The sequence below is a fragment of the Lepisosteus platostomus genome, chromosome 8 (assembly GCF_059453375.1).
Source record: "Lepisosteus platostomus isolate fLepPlt1 chromosome 8, fLepPlt1.hap1, whole genome shotgun sequence".
NCBI classification, from domain to species: domain Eukaryota; kingdom Metazoa; phylum Chordata; class Actinopteri; order Semionotiformes; family Lepisosteidae; genus Lepisosteus; species Lepisosteus platostomus.
The window spans coordinates 30,120,218-30,141,759 of NC_142618.1; the positions used below are offsets into that span (position 1 = coordinate 30,120,218).

General features: G+C 36.4%; 1 protein-coding gene across 1 annotated transcript in view; it reads left to right on the forward strand.

Moving 5' to 3' along the window:
* Positions 1 to 21,542, forward strand: part of atg9b (autophagy related 9B) — a 37,494-nt gene that overhangs the window by 6,741 nt on the left and 9,211 nt on the right. The window contains exons 2-14 of the mRNA XM_088643068.1: positions 454 to 599; positions 1,474 to 1,517; positions 3,135 to 3,199; positions 4,386 to 4,556; positions 9,433 to 9,574; positions 12,137 to 12,885; positions 13,635 to 13,788; positions 15,357 to 15,536; positions 16,003 to 16,248; positions 16,652 to 16,884; positions 17,518 to 17,620; positions 18,569 to 18,653; positions 21,164 to 21,321. Coding sequence (XP_088499194.1) covers positions 491 to 599; positions 1,474 to 1,517; positions 3,135 to 3,199; positions 4,386 to 4,556; positions 9,433 to 9,574; positions 12,137 to 12,885; positions 13,635 to 13,788; positions 15,357 to 15,536; positions 16,003 to 16,248; positions 16,652 to 16,884; positions 17,518 to 17,620; positions 18,569 to 18,653; positions 21,164 to 21,300 — 2,418 coding nt within the window. The 5' untranslated portion in view covers positions 454 to 490 and the 3' untranslated portion in view covers positions 21,301 to 21,321. The remainder of the gene's footprint in view (positions 1 to 453; positions 600 to 1,473; positions 1,518 to 3,134; positions 3,200 to 4,385; positions 4,557 to 9,432; positions 9,575 to 12,136; positions 12,886 to 13,634; positions 13,789 to 15,356; positions 15,537 to 16,002; positions 16,249 to 16,651; positions 16,885 to 17,517; positions 17,621 to 18,568; positions 18,654 to 21,163; positions 21,322 to 21,542) is intronic.

Genomic DNA, 21,542 nt, shown 5'->3' on the forward strand with positions numbered 1-21,542 from the left:
CCATAAAAATAAAATATTCTAGTATATGGCTCACATAGACTAGAAAAAAGACAGAGGCACATCTTGTTATAATCATACTGTCCTATGTTAGTCATTGTGATATTGACTGATTATTAAAAACATAAAAATCATTACAAATGAGAGGGTGCTATTAGGCCTGTCTCTGGTAGTAGGATCTCATCTATCCATTTCTTGAAAGAAGGTAGGGAATTGGCTTCAACAACATTGCTGTATAGCTTGTTCCAAGCTCCTACAACCCTTTAAGTAAAAAATTGCCTCCTATTATTGGTTTTAAATGTGCTTACATATAGTCTACACTTGTATCCTCTTGTTCGAGCTTCAGTCTTTATTCTGAAGAAATCTTCTGTATTGACTTTGTGAATGTCTCCATCAACTGTGAGTGTCTTTTTAATTATCTCTTCATTGCTCGTGGTGCTGTGTTTTTGCTGACAGGAGTCTGGGGAGTGTGCCAGGGAGAATGTGAAGCACAATGGCTAATTTTGAAGCGTATCAGGAGTACCAGCGGATAGAGGACTTTGAGGAAGACTCGCCGCCCGGGGAAGAGGACTTACTAGTACATGTACCAGAAGGCTTGAAAGGTACCGTAGAGCTCTGATAAAATAAAACTCTGTTACCTCTCATACTTTTTAGTATGACAATTAGCATTTTAATATGTTTATCACTTTACTGTACAATGTATTACAATTTTCCCTTATATAATTGTAATGTTTGTGACTAATTATTGTGGGAGTTAACTGCAGATCTTTAGGGCCCTGGAAAAGACCATCACTCATTCTAGCCCAGAGAGGCCCTTTCTGTTTTCAGCATATGGAATTAGTTTAATGAAAATGTAAAAAGCACATTTTCATTAAGCAGTATGTTAAGAACAATTTTCTACAAATAATGCTTGTCCACATTACTTATGTGGCAGTGATCTACTCAGGGTGCATAAATACGATTTATTAATAATGTTCTGCAGTTATTGAGCAATAGTGGACAGAATTTTGCAATGAGCATTTGCTAGTTGTAGATTACATTTTAGATTGTGGGCTGTGTCTTTCATTTGATTTTCTGAGATTTTTCATCGATTGTTTTCTGCTGAAGCAAAAATAGCTTCTACAAACATCAGTAAGTTGATGTTTAGTTAAACCTACAAAGTGAATGCCTCTGAACATTCTACTGTTGTTGAAACACTAAATGCAACATGTTAAGATCCTAGTGTGGATTTTACATTGCCATTACAGTCAGTGCTGTATTTTATAAGTATTTTTAAACTTAATATATACTAATGCATTGTTAAAATATTAATTGAATGTTTTGACTGTGAAGGTGAGAAAGCAGATGTACAGTACAGTATATAGAACCAATGGGATATTACTCTGTAAAGACTACTCTGTGATGGAATGCACAACTAGCATAGTATTAGACACATTTTAAAGGGATTTCTAAAATGTCTTTTTTATATTCCTACAGATTCATGGCATCATATCAAGAACCTAGATAACTTCTTCACAAGAATATCCTTTATATAGTATTTACATAAACTGTATTGACAATTCTCTGTAGCAGTGCTGTTTGGATGCTTTTGTTAGCGTGTGTGTGTGTTTTTTTGCAAGATAGGAAATGGAAGTTTCAGGAACTTTCAAGAGAATGAGATTTCAGTTGCTTGTTAGAAAATGAACTGTCCAGATTAAGGTCAGTTAATAGAAAAGGCTCTTTAAAATGTTGGAAATGCTTAAACAGTCACATAATCTGTATCAGTCCCAGGACTTTGTGGTTCAGTGACATGTGATGTGCTGCATGTTCCCAAAATGTCACTGTAATTACAGTATGGGATTTATTTTGTTCTGGGTTAATTGTAATTTAAGACATTGAAGTCATTGAACTTGGGGAAGTAGCCTATGAAAAGTATAGGCATTTGCATTTCTCCCCTGTTGTAGTAAAGTGTTAAAAAACAAAATGCTACAATATATTTTATATATATTGTATATATGTATTACCTTTAAGGAACTAATGTCACAATTATAATAATGCATTTAAGAATATTGTGTAAAGAATATTGCTAAGTCAAACCCATGAACTACTTTAGGATCAGGAATGAGATAGGAACACAGAATTGGAGATAGACGGCACGCATTTGGTACTGATGGTAGGTGACCCTTTACATAATTCCTACATACTGTACATTTCTCAAATTTGAAACCAGTGTGTGCCATTTGGAAACAACTGAGCAAACCTGTTTCGTATGTTTTTAAATGTAGAAGTAATAAACTATGCTCGTTTTGAAAGTGAACTGCTCTTCTCTAATGTTTTAGGTATGCAAAAACAGTATGCAAACGGAAAGCCTGTTATTCCTAGTAAGGGCCATTGCAACATGAAGCCTATCACAGAAATGTGAGGCACAAGATGGTACAGCACCCTGGGCAGTGTAAACTCATGCACCCAGCACCAAATTAGACACCAATTAATGTCACCCATATGCAAAATACTAACCTATTTTTTAAAGTTGCTTCTTTCTTTAATAAGATATGTAAATTATAAAAAAAATGTTTATAGTATAAATAGTATTATTATTCTCATTTTTTGCTTAGCAAAAGCCTTTTTTGAAGTAATTGCAGTCATATATTACAATGATATACTGTACAGTAATATATAATGGTGAAGAATGAGACAGTTCGTACTTTTTACGATACAGAATGGGGATATATTTCAACCACAAGGCTCTGATCAAATTTTGTTGTAAATCAAATTTAAGGCTGTTTTAAAACTGTTATCCCTGGGAAATGCACTAACCCACAACACTTAGACAGTAAAGCAGCATTGCAGTTAACACACTCCCCCAGGAAGTTTAGCATAAAGTTGCAACAGATGATTTCAGGGGAAAGTTGTGGTTGACTTCATCTAACACCATTCTTTTATACTTTGATTACAGTGGAAGACAGTATGTAAAGTTAAGCATATGGATTCTGTGCGTTCTTTGATATCTTTCAAAGGATATTGTACCTCGTGTAGAGAGCATGCAAATTCCCTGTATATCAGTCTTCTAAAAGTACATGTTATGTTATTTATCATTGTAGGTTTGAATTTTGCACTTTATAAGAAGGGTATCATATTTCTTTAACATTCCTCTCCACATCTATCACTTTCACCAGAAGAATGGCTTTGCCTGTATGATGTTGACTGAGTTTTTTGAACTGGTGTAAGTATTTTTTTACTGATTGCTAATGCCTTTACTACTGTAGGTTAAATGGTCAATAAGAAGTATGCTGTAATTTCAAGATTTTTGTGGGGTGATATTGCCACTTTCTAAGGTTTTTATATTGAAGCCATGTTCAGACAAATCAGTAAAATATCTGCATGTGCTAAGATCAATTGGCTGCTTTAAAGGGGAACTTCAATGCTATTTTTATGCTTAGGAGTTTGAAAGAATCAGCATTGATGAGTGCATTTCAAACCACAATTAAAGTAAAATGTACATAGTAACATGTAAAACCTCCAGTTTACATCACAAAATTTCCAGGTATGAGCAGTGCCATTTTTTGCAATTCAGAACGAGGCAATAAAACTTCCAGCGACATGAAGTGAATACTACTTACTTGTAAACTCTAACGTAGATCATGTTGGAACATTTCTGTATTATTCGCTTGTACAGTACATCTCATTACATTAGTCATTACATTACAAACTCTCGCTCTTGTGTGTGGTGAAACCAGGGTTTTTCGACAACATGACACTATCCAGTACGATTTTGTGCTTGATTCGGATTTTGTCAAATTTAGTGATACTGGCAATTAATTACTGTTGAGATTTAATAACCAATCCCGGTAGGGACCACTGTTATCCTTACCAGATGAATCATTAAATCTTAAAAGCTGAATCATATTTCTCTCCAGCATCTACTCACAAGCTGTTCCAGTGATGATTGTGGTTTGAGATGTGATTACTTTACCACCTGGATATAAATCACCAGAACTAATTACATACTCCCCATAAGCAGCCATTGAATCAAAGGGAATCTTAATCAGATTTAAGCATGGCTGGAGCTTGTCTTCCTGATGTCCTACAAGTATGATTTTTTTTATACAGTGCTAATGTGCCTACCTCATAGTCCTTTTGCAAACTGTTCTTTCATTTGATACTGTAGCACTGACTCATCAAGATGGAATGTGTGGTTGGTGGCTTTCCCCCATATACTGTACTAACCACATTCATCACTTCATTTCTCACTTTGTTTGGTTTTGGGGTGAAGTAGCCATTTTGTAGTCATGAAATTGGTAAGATCAAACAAGCAGTTTTCTAGTCTGTTTGTGTTTAATTTTCTGGGGTTTCAAAAACTCTATTAATTTTTCTTTCTGCTTGTTTTCAATGTCATTTTCTCTTTACAGACAGTTCTTGTTTGTGGTCACCTTTACCACTTTTCTCTTCAACTGTGTGGAGTATGATGTGCTTTTTGCTAACAAGGCAGTGAATCACACAACACACAACCTCGGACCTCTGGACAGGAGCAAAGTTACACTGCCAGATGCCATCCTGCCCAGCCAACAGTGCACTAAGAGGTGCGATCATACTTACTTTATATCGGGGGTTCAGTGTGCTGAGGGTCAGGATACTCTCCTTCTTGAGATGCATTTTGTAATGTGCGGGTCCATACCCAATGAACGTCTTCATTATTTAAAAATTCAGTTAATAGATTCCTGTATCTTGATGTGTTTTAGTAATTCTGAAGTGAACTGTGTAACTGCTGAACTGTTCTACAGTACATAGAACATTCATTTTCTGCAGATCAGGAAGGCTCCAGAAATGAGGTGTACAGGTTCAATTTCTCAGAATGAGGATTTGAATTTAAACTACTTTATGTTTTGGAGTAAATTTAGACAGCCAAGGATTGTTTGTATTGTAGCCCCTTCGTAAAACTGGTTTTCTAAACTAAACCTTTACTTATAACCTTACATAGACATTTAGTAAGAAAATTAACATTCAGCAAAATCTACATTAGCCTGCAGTAGACCATTTTTCATATATATAAATCAAGAAAAACAACTATGATTTGGTTTTGACTTATTAGTCAATTAGATATACTGTACCACTCATTGTACGTGGTGTGGGAGGAAATTTTAATGGCTATGAAGCTAAGGAATTTGAAACCTTAAGCTGAAATTAATTATTCATAATTTATTATAATTTTACATCAATTGCAAAGGGTCCTGCAGAGTTTTAAGAAATGTTAAAAAAAATCTTGCAACAGTCATGAACTCAACTTACAAAACATGATACTTTTTAGTTCCTCATATTAGCTGTGTTTTTAAACTTTCAATGTTGTGAAATCATCTGTGACGAATGGCAGCTGTATTTTAAGAGATGATAGAACACTGCAGATACTGAGCCAGAGAATGCTGGGCAGTATTCCCAAGTACTGCATGATTCTTAGTCTTCAGTGAAGCTTTTAGACTCAGGCTATAAAACGAAAACATATTGACTCAAAGTTAGCATGCATTTTTCATTTTCCCCCGTTATTTCAATCCGTACATGTAAACAAGGAGTATTTAAAAACTATAAAATAAAGGTAGAAGAGCAGTTATGCTATCCTGGCAATATACAGATGAGTATTTATGACAGTGATGTAAAAGACCAGTTAAAAGCTTTCTATTAATTTGAGGTTTGAGTGGATTCTTCCCTACCTGCCATCTTCTGTTCCCAACACCACACAACATTGCTTAAGACCCAACACAAATTACACATTCTGCAGAAAAATTAAGATCTTGAAGTGATTAACCTTCAAAATAATTTTCATTTTTTTTAAAAAGAAGCAAATTTCTTATTAATCCTGAGCAGCATTTGTGTATATCTTTGGTTTAGATGAAAAGATCGGGATTCTTTTGAAGTTCTAAAAAATAAATGACATAATATTCCCTTGCCAGTGATGAGGAGGGAAGCATGTGGTGCTAAATGTTTCACTTGGCCATCTGTTATGAGAGGTTTGATATGCCAGCTCTTGTGATGTGAAATTCAATAGCAAGTGAGTTCTCTTTACATTGGACTGCTGTAAACAAGAGTCCAGTGTTGCAGACCTTATATGTACTACTCCAGGTTTATTGCCCTGCAGGTGCAAATTGATTTTGTTGTATAATCTGCTTCTTCATTGCTTTTATAATTACAACTAGAGAAACAAGATGATAAGCCTCTTCTCTGGAGCATTTTTAGATAAAATGTCTTAATGATTAAAGTCTCATTACTTTCAGGTTATTTTTCTTTCAGAAACATCAGTAGAGTGGCTACACACTGCGGCCATTGTGAGGCAAACTTTCTCAATTCACGCGAAGCTAAGGGTTACAGTTAAAAGCGTACAAATATTAATATGCTGTTATGTAGGAAATACCTTATAAAATGGTTTTTGTATCTTTTAACATTTTGTATACAATTTTTAATGAAATTTGGTAATACATTAAATGAAAGAAAACAGTTACCCTAATTTGACATGAGAATTTTGATTGGATCCCTATAGACTTAAACTGGTATGTTTTTTAAATAAAGAAAAAGGATCATAATGCATTAAATGAATGGAATTCTATAAACAGAGTTCTTTAAGGTTCTTGCTCTATTGTTTCAGGTTTATGATGAGAATATATTTTAAGATTTCAAGACTTTCTAAATGTAATTATAGTAGTTCTAAGAGGCTTTAGCAACAAAATCATCCCAAGTTAAAGAACAATGAATGTGTAAAACATATGCCCCTGGATTTTTAACAGTAATTTTCATCTTTAAGATAAAAGTACAGGTATGTATGTTTTTACACTGTTTTATTGCTAAATTTCCACTTTAATGAAAGAAAATGTCAGTGTGAGGAATAGGATATTAAACTTACAGGAAAAAGAAAGACTGCTCTGTATATGAAGATAAAAAAAGAATGAGTAAAAGAATGCATATAAAGAGAATGTTTAATATTAGTTAACAGTGTGTACAAGATGTGAAAATGCTGATGAATGAGGCCCACGCCCTCAGCAAATTTAAAATATACTACATAATAATAGTGCTTAAATAGGACTGAACAGATAACTCAAATTTTGGAAACATGTTAATGTTTTAAAAGAAAGGCTTACTATATGCAACTCAAGGTTGTGCTAGCATTTCCTGCAATGTGCTAAGTATTAGTTTGTTTTCAGACATTTGTAGTGCTGTCACTACCTTTGCTTTTCAGTTAATGCTGATTGTTTAACATTAGAATACTGAGTGTAGATGGTTCTGTTGGTGCTATTTGCCACTGCAAGACATACTGATTAATAGATGAGTATCCAGAGGGCAATTGTTGCCATCCACCTGTGAATATGGGAGATAATGAACTAATGAGGAATGTAAGCATGTTAATGCCTGGCGAGAGGCTGATATCCAGCTGATTCAGCATGCACAAGTAGTTCAGTTTCTTCATTTAGCTAACTCTGTGTTTCCTTGATAACATAAAGCCTGAACCAGACAAAGTTGCAGAGAAGCTGCTGAACATACACTGTTCCTGAAAAGCTGCACACTAGCTGCACACAGTACTTGATGTACTGTAAAAAAACATTAACTGTTTATTGATGGGTCTATATTATTTTTTATAAGTAATAGTGTAATAGCACAAGGCACAGTGAGAATTAACTATTTCTTTCAGACAGGTAAAAAGAACAAAATGAATGCCTTTGTGATGGCTTTCAAACCAATCAACCATTAACTTTGTAACTTTTAAGTATTCTTCAAGTAGCATTAGAAATGTACGGAAATAATGCTGCAAAAAATGCATTTGCTCTCGGCAAATGGGTTGGAATCTTGAATTACAAATTGAGGAAGTCTTAAAAGTTTGTTGCTGAAAATAATAGAATGAAGCTGTTATCCTGAAATGATGCTAACTAAGAAAGAAAATTTAGGTTAAAAGAAATTTTAACATTAAAACCAGGATCTGATGTGTTACAAAGCTTCTGTACGATAGTTTTCCTTACTATAAAAATAAATTCTGTGATTGCTGACTACAGCATGAGTTACAATTACATTCTGCTCCTGTAAGGGGCTTAATGTATAGGATCTGGGTTAGCATATGGTGTAACAGACAGAGCAGCTTGGCTTGCCTAATGCGCATTTCTGATAAAGAGCATGGTCTACGGATTCCGGAATGCTCAATATGCCACTCATTTATGGGACTAATTTTAATGTGATTATTTCTTAGCGGCCTGTACCATTTATGGTTATTTTTTCTAGTTTTCCACTTTTTTTCCCACACAAAATACTGATTCAAGTATTACTTAATTGTATTTTTTTCTTCAGGATGTAAGGCTGGGCATGGTTTTTAAGGAGCCAGATGCCGTTTGCATCTTAAGACGTATCACGTGACGTCAACAGAGACTAATTTGCATGTCTGTTCAGCATTTTATAATGGCAAAATGTCCAATCAAAAGGGCATGCACAAGCAAATAAGGAAACTGAGACATAATTATAAATAAAAATGTTCTAGATAGGCATTTGGTCCTCAAATGTGCAATTTATGGTCAGTGGCTCCTTAACAACACTTGTTATAAATTATTTTATTTTTCTATTCCTTTACTATTCAACATATGGCTGTAATAAGTCAAAGACCACCTAATTAAACAATGGTGAAAAGGCAGGATACACCTTGTATTGCAGGGCAAACACGTACAAGAGATCAATTTAGGTATGGTTATTTAACCTAGACAGGATGAGAACAGAACTTTAGATCAGTTAAAAACGTGGGGAGGCCTCTTGGTCTACTTTTGTCAGTAACTAAGTGACCCATGGATGTTTCTTAAAAGACACCAGGGCATCAGCTTCAGCAACAAGGCTGGGTAGCTTGCTCTTCTTCCTCCACAAACTTTTCTTTACGAAAGCACCTCTTCTTCTTGGGTTTAAATGTACTTGCTCATAGATTTTACTGTATTTGTTTTACCTGTGTCTTCTGGTTCGTGATTCGCTCTTGATTCTGAAGAACTCCAGTGGGTTGCTTTTGTAATTTTGCAGATTTAGAACCTATGAATCAGGTTTCCTCATACACTTGTGTGTTCAAGTTTTTAGTATGTGGGAGGAAACTTGAGTACCTGAAAAAAAAAATCACCATGAGGAGAGTACCTGTATGTAATCTCTACACGGAAGGTTTCCTAAGACAGAATCTAACACAGAACTCATTAGCTGTGAGGCAGCAGCACTTCCAACATACCACAGTGCTATCCAAATTTAACATTACCATTCACATAAAGATAGATCATTTAGTAAGCAGGGAAGAATAATGGTCTTTAGCTGAACGGAGATGGTTTCCTTGATTTAATAGAATGCATTGTTCACAGAAGTTTTTCTGTTACTACAGAAAAGCTTTTCTGTAGCTCTGGGCTGGTGACATATCTAAATGTAATGAAAGGATTGTTTTCTTTTTTTTCCCCTTTTTTCTGTACTCAGAATTCAAGAAAATGGTTGGATCATTTTCCTTCTGATCATGGCAGCTATCTTCTGGATTTATCGGCTGATCAAAGTGTTCTGCAACCTCCTAAGCTACTGGGAGATCCGCCAGTTTTATATCAAAGCACTGAAAATAACAATGGTAAGATTTCCTGATGTCTGTCAGGGCCTCGTTTACTAAAGTGAATGTGAATTTTAAAGGGCAGTGATTGTGAAGGTTTGTATTAAAACAGCAGAGACTCACAGTACTGTTCATTAAATACTGCATGTAGAATTGTGCAGTGAGGTACAATGAATTGGTCAAAATCATTTGTAATTTGTTTTTATCAGTATTTACCAGTAGATGGCAGCACAATGCTGTTTTGGCTTTTTAATGTTTTTTTTCTCAGTGAATCTTCTGTGAGGAAGAGTGAATTAATAGACTTTGTAGTGATGGGGATTAATTAAATTCTCTTTAAGCAACAAGTGGATTGATTGCAACAAACCTGGAACACTGCTCACTAGGCTATTATACCTTTGCAAAACATACAAAGAAAGACCACATACAAATAGGAAGAAAAAGAAGTGGGCCATTTTTCTTTGTGATTACAGTCTCATGGTTTTACAAAATATCTGTTGCTTCTTGGAGAAAAATATTTCTGACGTTCGAGAGCTGCATTTCAAATCATGTTTTAAAACTTAGTCTATGTGTGAAATGCTTACGTCAACATTTGAAAATATTGTTATTTCTTTCCACATTAACTTATTTGCGCTATACAATAAACCCTTCTGAAGCATTATAGAAGAAGCATTAAAGACATCAGACAACCAAATACAGAGCTAGGTAATAAATTGCTGGATAATTTTATAGCTTTGTACCAGCAAAGCAACCACAAGGTAATAATATCAAAACTGTATAATAACATTGAAGATATGAAAATAGATTCAACAGAATATATAAAAATAAAACAGTATTTTTTGTTTTATTAATCTTTGTTTAAAAGAAAACAATAAAACAATTTCTGACTTTTTTTATCAGTCCTAATATTCAAGCAAAACAAAAGGAATCAGTTCACAATGTTGGAGGTTATGTGGAAAACAAACGACTATTTACACATATTCTGGTCATGCCCAGAAATACAACAATATTGGACTTTAATAATCTAGAAAACCTAGACATACCTGATTTGAATTCTCTGTTACGTATTTGGGTAATTTTACTTTTGACTACATGGAACTTAAGAATAGATATCTACTAGGAATTATTTTAGCTGCCAGTAAGAAACTATCATAAGAAAATGGTTTACTAAAGAACCACCAACACTGAATCGGTGTTGTGTAGGAGATTCATATAATGGAATTATCATTTTTCTCTTAGGTTACAAGCAGAAAGGTTTTGCAAGTACTGGCAAACCTGAATTGGTTTTGTGGCCCTTTGAGACCTGATTTTGTGCTGTGAAAGAGGATAAAGCAGTATTTTGTCTTGATTGTTGGTTACTTAATATAAAAATACCTAGGTCCAGGATAGACCTTCAATTCACATTCTTATGTGAACTCAGTTGCTTTCTTCATCTAAATTATTGAAAAAAGATCAGGCAGAGAAACTGGAGACAATAAGGATGATTTGTTAGTTGATTTTTGTTGCGCATCTGAAGATTTGGAGCAGTCTTTAAATGTTTTAAGTATTTTATGCATCCTCATTCTCAGCAGTGACGTCCATCTGAAAAAGACAAGACAGCAATAAGACAGGATCCCTATTCAGTACAGAACCCTGTCTCTGGTTGTCTTGTGTTTTTTATTTTTATTTTGTAGGATACCAGAATAATAGCCAAGACAAAGTAGAATCTTTTTTTTTCTCTTCAGATTTCACAGTTATGCCACTGTTGGCATAGCTTTTTTTTTTTACCATACTGCACTTCACGTCTTAATTCAATGTTTCAGATGTAAAGTCATTATGAAGTAAAATTCCTTTCCAGCCTTAACTGATCAGTTAACAGATATGTCACATAGACGTAAATGCCATACATTTGATATTTCATTGAAATGATATTGAAATCTTTTTTTTCTGTTTATACCCCCCCCAACTTACAAATACAAATTAGAAATAGCTGACTACAATGAGCTCTCCACATCCCTTACATCTTGCATATAGAGATGAAGGCCAGAATGTGGTCTTGCACAGTGATATTTGCAATTTGTTACACTGATCATCCCAAGATGTATCCAAGAGAGTTGATTTTGATGCAGCTTTCACTAACATCACTGCATGCTGACAGGCTCCTGGCAGGTCATGGGGGTTGCTTTTGCATGCTAAGCAGGGGAATCCGTGGCCAAAACAAGCCCCTGACTAAAAAACACACTCAGCCAATTATGCTCTGCTCCTTTAAGAATCCATATTGCAGTGAGAAAATGAAATAAATCAAATCTGACTTGCTAGTGTGTAGACTGTTGGCCTTTGCCAGCTTGCTAGTTTTCTAGTAGTACCTTTACTAGAGGAACCACTCAGAACCCCAGATTACAAAGTATTACATACTTTTTGTAACTATTTTTAAAGGTGCCACTGTTGTTCTCTAATGAGGAGGAATTCTTTCATTTGTTCATTAAATGTTTTATATGCTTAGCTTCTAAACCAAGTCTATTATACAGCCCAGATTCAGTTTTAATTTCCAGCAAAGTGATCACCCAGTCTCTAGCTCGATTCCTCTATGTCTTGCTTACATTCCAGGATGAGCTGTGTAATTACAGCTGGCAGGAGGTACAGGACCGACTGATCAGCCTGCAGCGAGAACAGCAGATGTGCATCCACAAGAAAGAGTTGACTGAGCTGGACATCTACCACCGCATTCTGCGCTTCAAAAACTACATGGTAGCCATGGTCAACAAATCCCTCCTGCCTGTTAACCTCCATGTGCCCTTGCTGGGGGACGTGGTCTTCCTCACACAGGGATTAAAGTACAACTTTGAGCTCATCTTCTTCTGGGGGCCTGGCTCCCTTTTCCAGAACAAGTGGAACCTCCACCCTAAGTACAAGCGAGCCGGGAACCGCCTGGAACTGGCCCAGCAGCTCAGCCACATCATCCTGCTGACAGGGCTGGCCAACCTCCTGCTGTGCCCCTTCATTTTGGTGTGGCAGGTGTTATATGCATTCTTTAGTTATACAGAAATCATTAAGCGGGAGCCTGGCAGTTTGGGGGCACGGCGCTGGTCCCTTTATGGGCGTCTATATCTGCGCCATTTCAATGAACTGGACCATGAACTGCACAGCCGCCTGGGCCGTGGCTACAAGCCTGTGTCCAAGTACATGAACTCCTTCACCTCACCACTTCTCGCCGTTATCGCCAAGAATGTGGCCTTCTTCTCGGGCTCCGTCCTGGCCGTCTTGATTACACTGACTGTGTATGACGAGGATGTGCTCACTGTTCAGCACATCCTTACTGCTATTACCATTCTAGGTGTGGTCATCACCATTTCCAGGTTAGTACAGGATATGGGCCTGAACTGTTGGATCAAGATTTTGCCCGTCTTTCTGTTTCTTTTATTTGCATTGTTAAACAAATGGATAAAAAGCTTGACATGTTTTTTTACTTTTGTTGCTAAACTTGAAGACATAATGGTATTGGATAAATTAACATACTTGTCCAATAATTTCTTTATATAGCTGGTGTGTCTTGGGATTAAAATGTCCTTGTTTTGGATATCCTATTAAGTTATCATTTGAGTTTTCATTGAAAAGAGAAAAAAGTGGATGAAACTTGGAAAGGAACAGCAATTTCTGTAGAAAGTTGAGATCAGATGTAATGGTTGTTTCAAAAAGCAGTGTTAAAATATCTCACATAAATACAGTATATAATATCTTCATCTTTTTAGTGGAAGAAGTGCAGAATTTTATATATCTTTTTCTGCATTGCATTTTTATATGCTTGCTGTGTTTATAACAACAGAGATGACTACAAACTTTACATCCATTTCCTGTCTAAATCCTTGTAAAGGTATTTATTGCAATTCCTTATCTCTAAAATAGGTCAAATCTATCAGTCAAAGCTAAAAAGCTTGCTGCAAAATAGCCCTGTAGCTGGAATGTTTTTAGGATCTATTGCCAGTTAGTTCCATGCTGAGTACTGATGTTCCATGCTGATGTTTTTTTAAGATTGTAGGACAGCCATCTACAGTGGCCATTCCAAATTGGTCTGTCTGCCAGCTTTTTAACCGTGTATGTTTTGCAGGTCTTTCATCCCTGATGAGCACATGGTGTGGTGCCCAGAGCAGCTCCTGCAGTATGTGCTGGCTCACATTCATTACATGCCTGACCACTGGAAGGGAAATGCTAACAAAAGTGAGACTCGGGATGAAATGGCTCAGCTTTTTCAGTACAAAGCGGTGAGGGTCTGATTTTATACATGACAAGCTTAAAACAACTTGTAGATAACTAGTATACCTATGTTTGTACTAAATAACTGGTCGTTTTTGTTGGAAATCTGCTCATCAGAGGAAAGACTAAAGAAATGTTCTTGGTACTTGACATTTTCTGGTAAATTACCATTCATTGATGTTTTGTTGCAAGGTTAAAAGGAAAGCATATACATTTTTGCTGTTTCTGTTATGGATATTTAGTGTCACAAACTTTTAAATGTTTTTTTTTCCCAAATTGAAAACTACAAATTTTATATTTATTGAATGATTAATAACTGGCTCTGTTATGACCAAAATACAGTCAGTACAAGTACAATCAAAATGCAGTTGTTCAATCAGACCAAAATATTTCCCATGAACAACATACTCAAGTTAGAAGTCAAGAGTGTAATATCATGTGAAAGGGACAATTTAGTTGCATCTAGTCTCACAAATTGGAAAAATCCAGTTCCAGCCGCTCCACTTATCATTCTTTTATTATAAGCAGCTCAAAGACGTAACAGAGATCACCACATTAGCCTAATTTGTACTCTTCTCTTGCATTAGTATGTTTTGGTTCCTTTGAACGTATTGAGATTTTGTTTGTCTTACTGCCCTTAATGTTTTTTTAAGAGATTACACCATTCTTAAAAGTTTTCTTTTAAGAACTTCCTCTGAAACATAATTCTACAATTCCACATCTGTTGCCAGATCATAGCTTCTTAATGACATTAATTTACATTTATTTCTTTCCATATCACTCCAAGTCACCACTTTCTGAAAACCAGTTTACCTTATAGCTTTATATTGTCTGTAAGATGACTGTTTTCTTCTGTCTGCCTTTGTTTTTTTTATGAAGGTGTATGTAAAGTTATTTTTACAAGAATATATCAATGATTGTTTTTGCACACATGCAACATGCATTGCTGTAATTTATGAGTCTATAGAAACCTAGACTAATGATTTTAAAAACATTATCTGGTTATAAAGTATTATGCACAAAACAAGTTTGTGTCATTCACCTTTAAGAACTTTCCCAGTACTGCATGTGAGACACTCATTGACCTCATTGACCTTTCTGCTATTATTTGTCTATTAAAATGACAGTTTCATATACAGTAGCTGCAATTTTTTTTATTGAAAGAAGAATTTATTTGGTCATCAAAATAAATTATGAAAAATAACTGCATGTATTTCACAAGATAATTCTGTCTGGCCATACAGTATATCTTTTTGGCTTTATGTTGAGATTTTACTTTTTTATCACTTTTAAGAAAAAGCCTATGATGTTGTGAACTACTGTACATGTACAGTATGAGGTTTAGATAGAGAAGTATTGTAATCTGGTGCTCATTGGGTCTCTGCTAAGATATGTGCAGCCATCTGGCAAGTAAGTTGTTTAGCCTATCAGAAGCACTGCAGATAATTTACCTGAAGACTAGTTTTATAATTAACAAGAATTTTATGTTCACTTCAGCGTGACTTGTTATGATGACTTGACCAGTTGTTGGTCTGCCTGTGGATGCTGATACAGTAGTGTGGTGTTTCTGTTGCAGGTTTTCATCCTGGAGGAGCTGCTCAGTCCCATCATCACTCCCTTTATTTTAATTTTCTTCTTGCGGCGCAAGTCCCTGGAGATAATTGATTTCTTCCGCAACTTTACCGTGGAGGTGGTAGGCGTGGGCGACATCTGCTCCTTTGCTCAGATGGACATTCGCAAGCACGGGAACCCACAGGTCAGTCAGCACAACCTGGACAAATCACACAGCATCATCAACACAGTTTTAAACTGAAGATTAAAGCGCCTGGTAAAGCTTTAAACATTAAACTGAACAAGTGTGAGATTTAGATGTCTATGCCAGAATGTTGTTTTCAGAAAATGTTTGAAATAATGTGGCACAGTTTTAAGATTGTAACTTATGTTAGGTTTTTCCTTTTCTGATGTACTCTTTAATGAAAGTTGTGAATGCTTTGAGAATTGTAGGCCCTGTTAGGGGACTGTGTTAAAGCAGGATGAAAGTTAAGTGTTTGAGAATTTGGGGTAGGAGGTGTAAGGGGCTGTAGGACCTTCATCTTGTCTGAACCTTTTGCCCCCTTGCAAAGGGTATAATTGAACTACAGTACATCTAAAAGATGTTTTTGATCATCTCCTCTCTTTTTACCCCTGAATCTCACCATCCCTCATTACACTCTTTTCTGCAGTGGCTGTCTGAAGGCCAGACAGAAGCCTCAGTGTACCAGCAGGCCGAAAATGGCAAGACAGAGCTATCACTGATGCACTTTACCATCAAGAACCCTCACTGGCAGCCCCCCCAGGAGAGCTCCTTCTTCATCAGCCACCTGAAGGAGAAGGTGCAGCAGGATGCTGCTGGGGCCCCCCCTGCTCAGCACATCCTGTCTGAAGCCCCTCTCTGCACCTCACTGCTGTCCAACGAGTCTGGCACCGCAGTGAGTATCAGGCTTCTCAGGATACTGTACAACCCAACTCATCAGTACAGACTGCAGGTTTTTTATATAGAATGTGTCATGATGGTTTGAACTTCTGGAGGCATTTTTTTCATTCAAATGGAATACAAATTGGTAGTGTGATCTTGCCAGGCCTGTTCATGTTACGTCAATTGAAAAACAGGATTTAGACTTCTGTTAAATGTATTTTAATTATTATACCAAAGGGTAATCCAGACAAATGTATTCTGTATTTTTTGTTGAAACGTTGTGGTAGTTTAAACATAAAGCAGCCAGTCACACTTAATGTTATTGAAGGAATCTCTCAGATCCCTATTTTTCTTTGTTCCTTGGTGTCTCTGAGTGGTTCGGCTTTCCTGAATTGTGTTTGTCTTTGTCTCCCCAGCCTGAAAACCTTTTAGCCAGTGTTCTGGCTCATCCAGTCCTCACAGCTTCGGGGCTGCCCGGCAGAGATCGACGTTTTGTTCCACCCAGCACCACTGCCTCCGCCGCTGCTAGTGTCCTGGCGTCCCTCTGCACCTCACACCTCCCCAGCCGGACACGATCGCACACCCTGCTGCCCTCCACTTACCCCGAGAGCCCCATGTACCGCAGTGAAAGGACCATCATAGACGAGAGGTAATCTCAGAACATGACTGTCTTGGCCTGTTACTAAGAGAAGGAAGAGAGATGTTAACTTTTCATTCCATGATTACAATTGAAATACTAGTGTTATCTGGGCACCTGTATTTATGTATATGATAATAAATAGCTATATGGGTATTGATATGTATAACATATTAAATGTACCCAAGTAAGTTCTGTATGGTTTATACTTTCTGAGCTCAAGCTGTATGTGAGGCATTGTGTGGGTGAGTGTGGGTATGTTTTATGTGTTTGTTTTCTTGTATTTCAGGGTTTTTTATATTTGATGGAAAATATACCGAAGAGAGCCTATTATGTTATGCTATTTTAAGTGGTTTACCTTGGCACATATCTTTGTCATAGAAACTGTACACATTATTAGCATTATACACTGAAATGACATCAGAAATGTCCACCAAAAACATTTCCTATGTTTGGTTGCACGTTTACTTTCTATTGCTGTTTCATTGTAGCAACACAACATAAAAGACTAGAAACTAAAGGAAATTCTGCTATTCGGGCTTGTTTCTTTTGGTGTTATAAAATTTTTCTAGAACAAATTAACACTATATTTGTGAGAATTACATTTTTGAATATTAATATAAATATTGATTCATTGTTTTTCAGCATGTCTGCAAGTGACTCCAGAATACGGAGTGCCAACCACTCGGCTCTACAGTCAGAATTTGCTTCTGCTGAAATGAGTCTTCATGCCATTTACATGCATGAGGTGGGTACTGACCTTCGATATGTAGAGTAGAGGAGTTTCTTGTCACATCTGTCATATTCACATTGGGAAATACACAGTACAACAGACACCAACACACAACGGAACATTACAAACGGAATAAGTAATAACAACAGAACAATATATGTTGTACTGGGAAAAAAAAATACATAGTAAGCCATGCAAACAATAGTGCAGATGTGCATTGAATCTGAGGCATTGCAGTTAGCTGTTAAGGATGTGTACTGCAGTAGGGTAGAAGCGGTTCTTAATCCTAGTGATCTCTGGATTAATAGTGAGGAACTACAATACTTGCCACAGCGCAGTGTGGAGAATGGTTTATGGCTGGGATGGTTGCGATCCTGTATAATGGATTGGGCTTTATTGCTACAGCAGATCATGTGAATCTAACCTATTGCTGGTAAAGTGTTGTGTACAAAAATGGGCAATTAATTTTGGCTCCACAACATTTAGCATTAAGCAATGCGACAGAGAAAATAAAACATAAGAAAACATACAAAGAGGAGGAGGAGGCCATTCAACCCATCTAGCACATGGTCAAGTTAACTGTAATTTACAAACAGAAACAAATGCAAGAAAAAATATATAAAGAAATCAAGGGCCAGGAATATGACATTACGAAAGCAAAACAGTACAATGAAAAGATTCTAAAAAAATAAGTCTGAAGGACTAGACAAATATTTACATATCATATTAGGCTGGACCTGTTCAGGGTCATTTATCAAAGACCTTTTGTGTATTCGCTCATATCAAGAAATTAGTTGCATCCTTTAGTGCAAAGGGTTTGTGACAATAATCAGATTTCTGTATTTTCCACATTCCAATCAGAATTGAACTGAGATGAAAGACATTATATATTTTTCTGCTCATCTTCATTAACTTAAGAAAGTAAACGTGCAACCCAACTCTGCCTTTTTTTCTATGCTGTAGGTCCACCAGCAAAGTTCCCAACCACAGCAGATATCAGGACTTTGGCAGGCACCAGTGCCAATGAGAGATCTATCCAACATGCCAGGTTAGGGAAATGTCAATAATGGTCTATATGGGCTACTGTACCAATTTAAAAGAACATTTTTAATTGTACTTTGTCTTTCTCACTTCACATTACTAATACCTTTGAAAACATCATCTTATGTTTTACTTTGGGATTTTGTTTATTCTATATTTCTAGGTGTTTCCTTACTTTACTGTATTTGCTGTAATTACAGAAATTACTTTTACTAAATCTCTAGTAATTTTAGACTGATTTTGTCATTCCTTGGTGGAGTTTGAAAAAAATAATGAACATTTCATTAATGTAAGCATCCACTTCCCTATTTTGCTTTAGGGAAAAAAATCCTTTCGGTCTCTCTGTGCACAAAATTTTAATTGTGAGGTTCACAGTTTCTTAATGATTAGCTTTGAACTTGTTACACAGTACAGTAGTTAATGGTTTTTAATGTAATGTGGCTATCAGAGCGAAGCACGTTTATTTGGAAAGCTATTCCAAAGAAAAAAATTGAATGATGTGCTTGTTCTGTAAAAACACCTGAATGTTTTATGCATCAACAGAAGACGGTCAGTGAAGATATACTGTATGTAGTCTCTAACACCTGGCCTAACCAGACATGTGCTTCCTGAGACTTCTGTCTCCCTTTCTCTTTATTCAAGCTCCTCATAACAAAAATGTTTTTTTGTTTTTGCCAGTGATAAGTGTTTTTATTACCCCCACTAATGGAACATAAACCCTGCTCTCAACAGAAATGTGTACCACATAGTGGGTAGAAGTGGAGGAATAGGGTATAGCAGTGCATTCATGTGGGTTAGCACAGTCAAACCTAAAGATTAACCTTAAGCTTCTAACTCCTATTGATACTAAAAATAACATGCATGAAGCAGTGTTCAGTTTTTGGATGGATGATATGATGCAACACCATGTCCCACTCAGCCAGGCAATGATAATGCAATCTTTAATATTTCTTATAAATAAAAGTGTTTCCAGTTTTCAAGCTAGATTCATCTAATTTTTGTTAGTATTTAGCAATAATGTCCTTTTGTACCTCTATGTTTTCCAGGTTCTAGAGCACATTCCTCTGCCTTCTAGGTTTTTTCTACTTCAGATAATAAAGTGACATCATGGAATGCATATATTTTTTTAGCCGAGGGTTACCTGTATTTGATTACATGACCAGGGTTCCAGTATGGTGACCTGACACTAAAGTTCCTGTTACTCACTCACCTCTGTTTTTCTTTTCTAGTTGTTCCCCACATAATTTTTGTTGAGTTTGTTTCTGAAGGGTCAGTGATTGTTGGGGGGGCATGGCAGAAATGGCAATGGTTCCCCACTTCCTCTGCAAGTAAGAAGAAATTAAATGAGTCTGACCCTGCAGAGCTGACTGCAGGGGCCAGTGTGCTGCAGCATTCTTTGGATCAGCAAATGCAGCTTATAAGAGCAGAAATGGCAGTGATGATGGCTGCGAACCTGAATACATGTGAAACTTGCTATTCGGCAACTTGTTTCTATATTGGAAAGCGTCTTCCAACCAGCAGGCACAAAAAAAAGTTCAAAGATTTAAAAAAAGAACACATTAAAAACAAATCTTGATCTCGAAGTATTAGAGCTTGAGAACAGTTAAGACAAACCAACATGTGAGTTATGGTCTTGGAACAGGATGATCTGATTGGATTCCTTAACAAAGTGATCCTAGGGTTTTTCCTAGCTCTGGCACAAAAAGACATTTTCATTGAGAGGAAACACAGGATATGTGGAGGTCACTCTTCTAAAAAGGTCACGAGAATCCCTCAGTTTTTATTTTCAAATTTCTCCGTTATAGAGACAGTCTGTTCTTTTTAAGTAAAAGCAGGCAGTCTGGCTCTGCTTGTTTATAAGAGGTATCTGTGCTGCAATTTTACCTGGATTATAGTCCAGCAGAGATGTTACCTTGGCAGGAATGGATGTAGACAGGGTCCAGTTCTTCCTTCTGTACTACTTGATGCTTAAGGTACTCTATGCTTGCAAATATTGTTAGCAAATATTGCTTGCAACAGTTTATTTCAAGGAAGAGGCAGAGGCATCCACCTCATTTAAATTAACAACTCTGCTGCAATTTCCTTCTTCATTACAGTGAATAAGAACAGAGATCTTACTGGCTTTAACTTGTTCTTTTTTTTTCTGTGCCAACAGTGTCACCTACCCAGTGCATTTTTTCTTCGACTAATGTTTTCTTTTATTATTTATTTAGTCATTTTACTGTGAGGAATTATTTTGGTTTAGGTATTGCTTTAACCAACAGTAGCAGAAAAAGCATATTGACTGCTTGGCTCGGGATCTGTATATTCAGTAGTGTTTGTAAAACTGATTTAATTTTGCATCTGGACCAATAATCAGAAACATTTTGATTCGCAAAGGTGGGCTGTGAATACTGAAATCAATGTGAACTCTGAGATCGTGTGACAACTGGCAGTTGTTTGAGAAGGTTAACTCTGAACACTACTTTGTGGATATCTGATAAGGTTGATTTTAACACAGTTGGTTTTCGGTCGTAGGTTCTCAGACACAGTATAGTCAACCTGGAAGTCTCTCTGGACGCTCTCCAGTTCGCCTGGGAGAATGGACGGAGGAGGAAGAGGAAGAGATCAACCACGAAGCCCCACAACAACATGATACAGAGATCAGGAGTTAAAAGTGCCTTAAAACACTACAGGTACTCCAGTTTTCTTTGACATATTCTAACACTTTAACAGCACATTTATCCGGCCTGAGATTTGTGCACCAGCAATCACTGGCTCATCAGTATTTACTAATTAAGTTTGTTCAGCAAAGAAGGTCTGGACTGAAATTAGATGATACTTATTGATCTGTTATAGTCCTACTTGCTATGGTGAGGGTTGTAATATGGCAATATAAATGGTGCAATGAAAAATT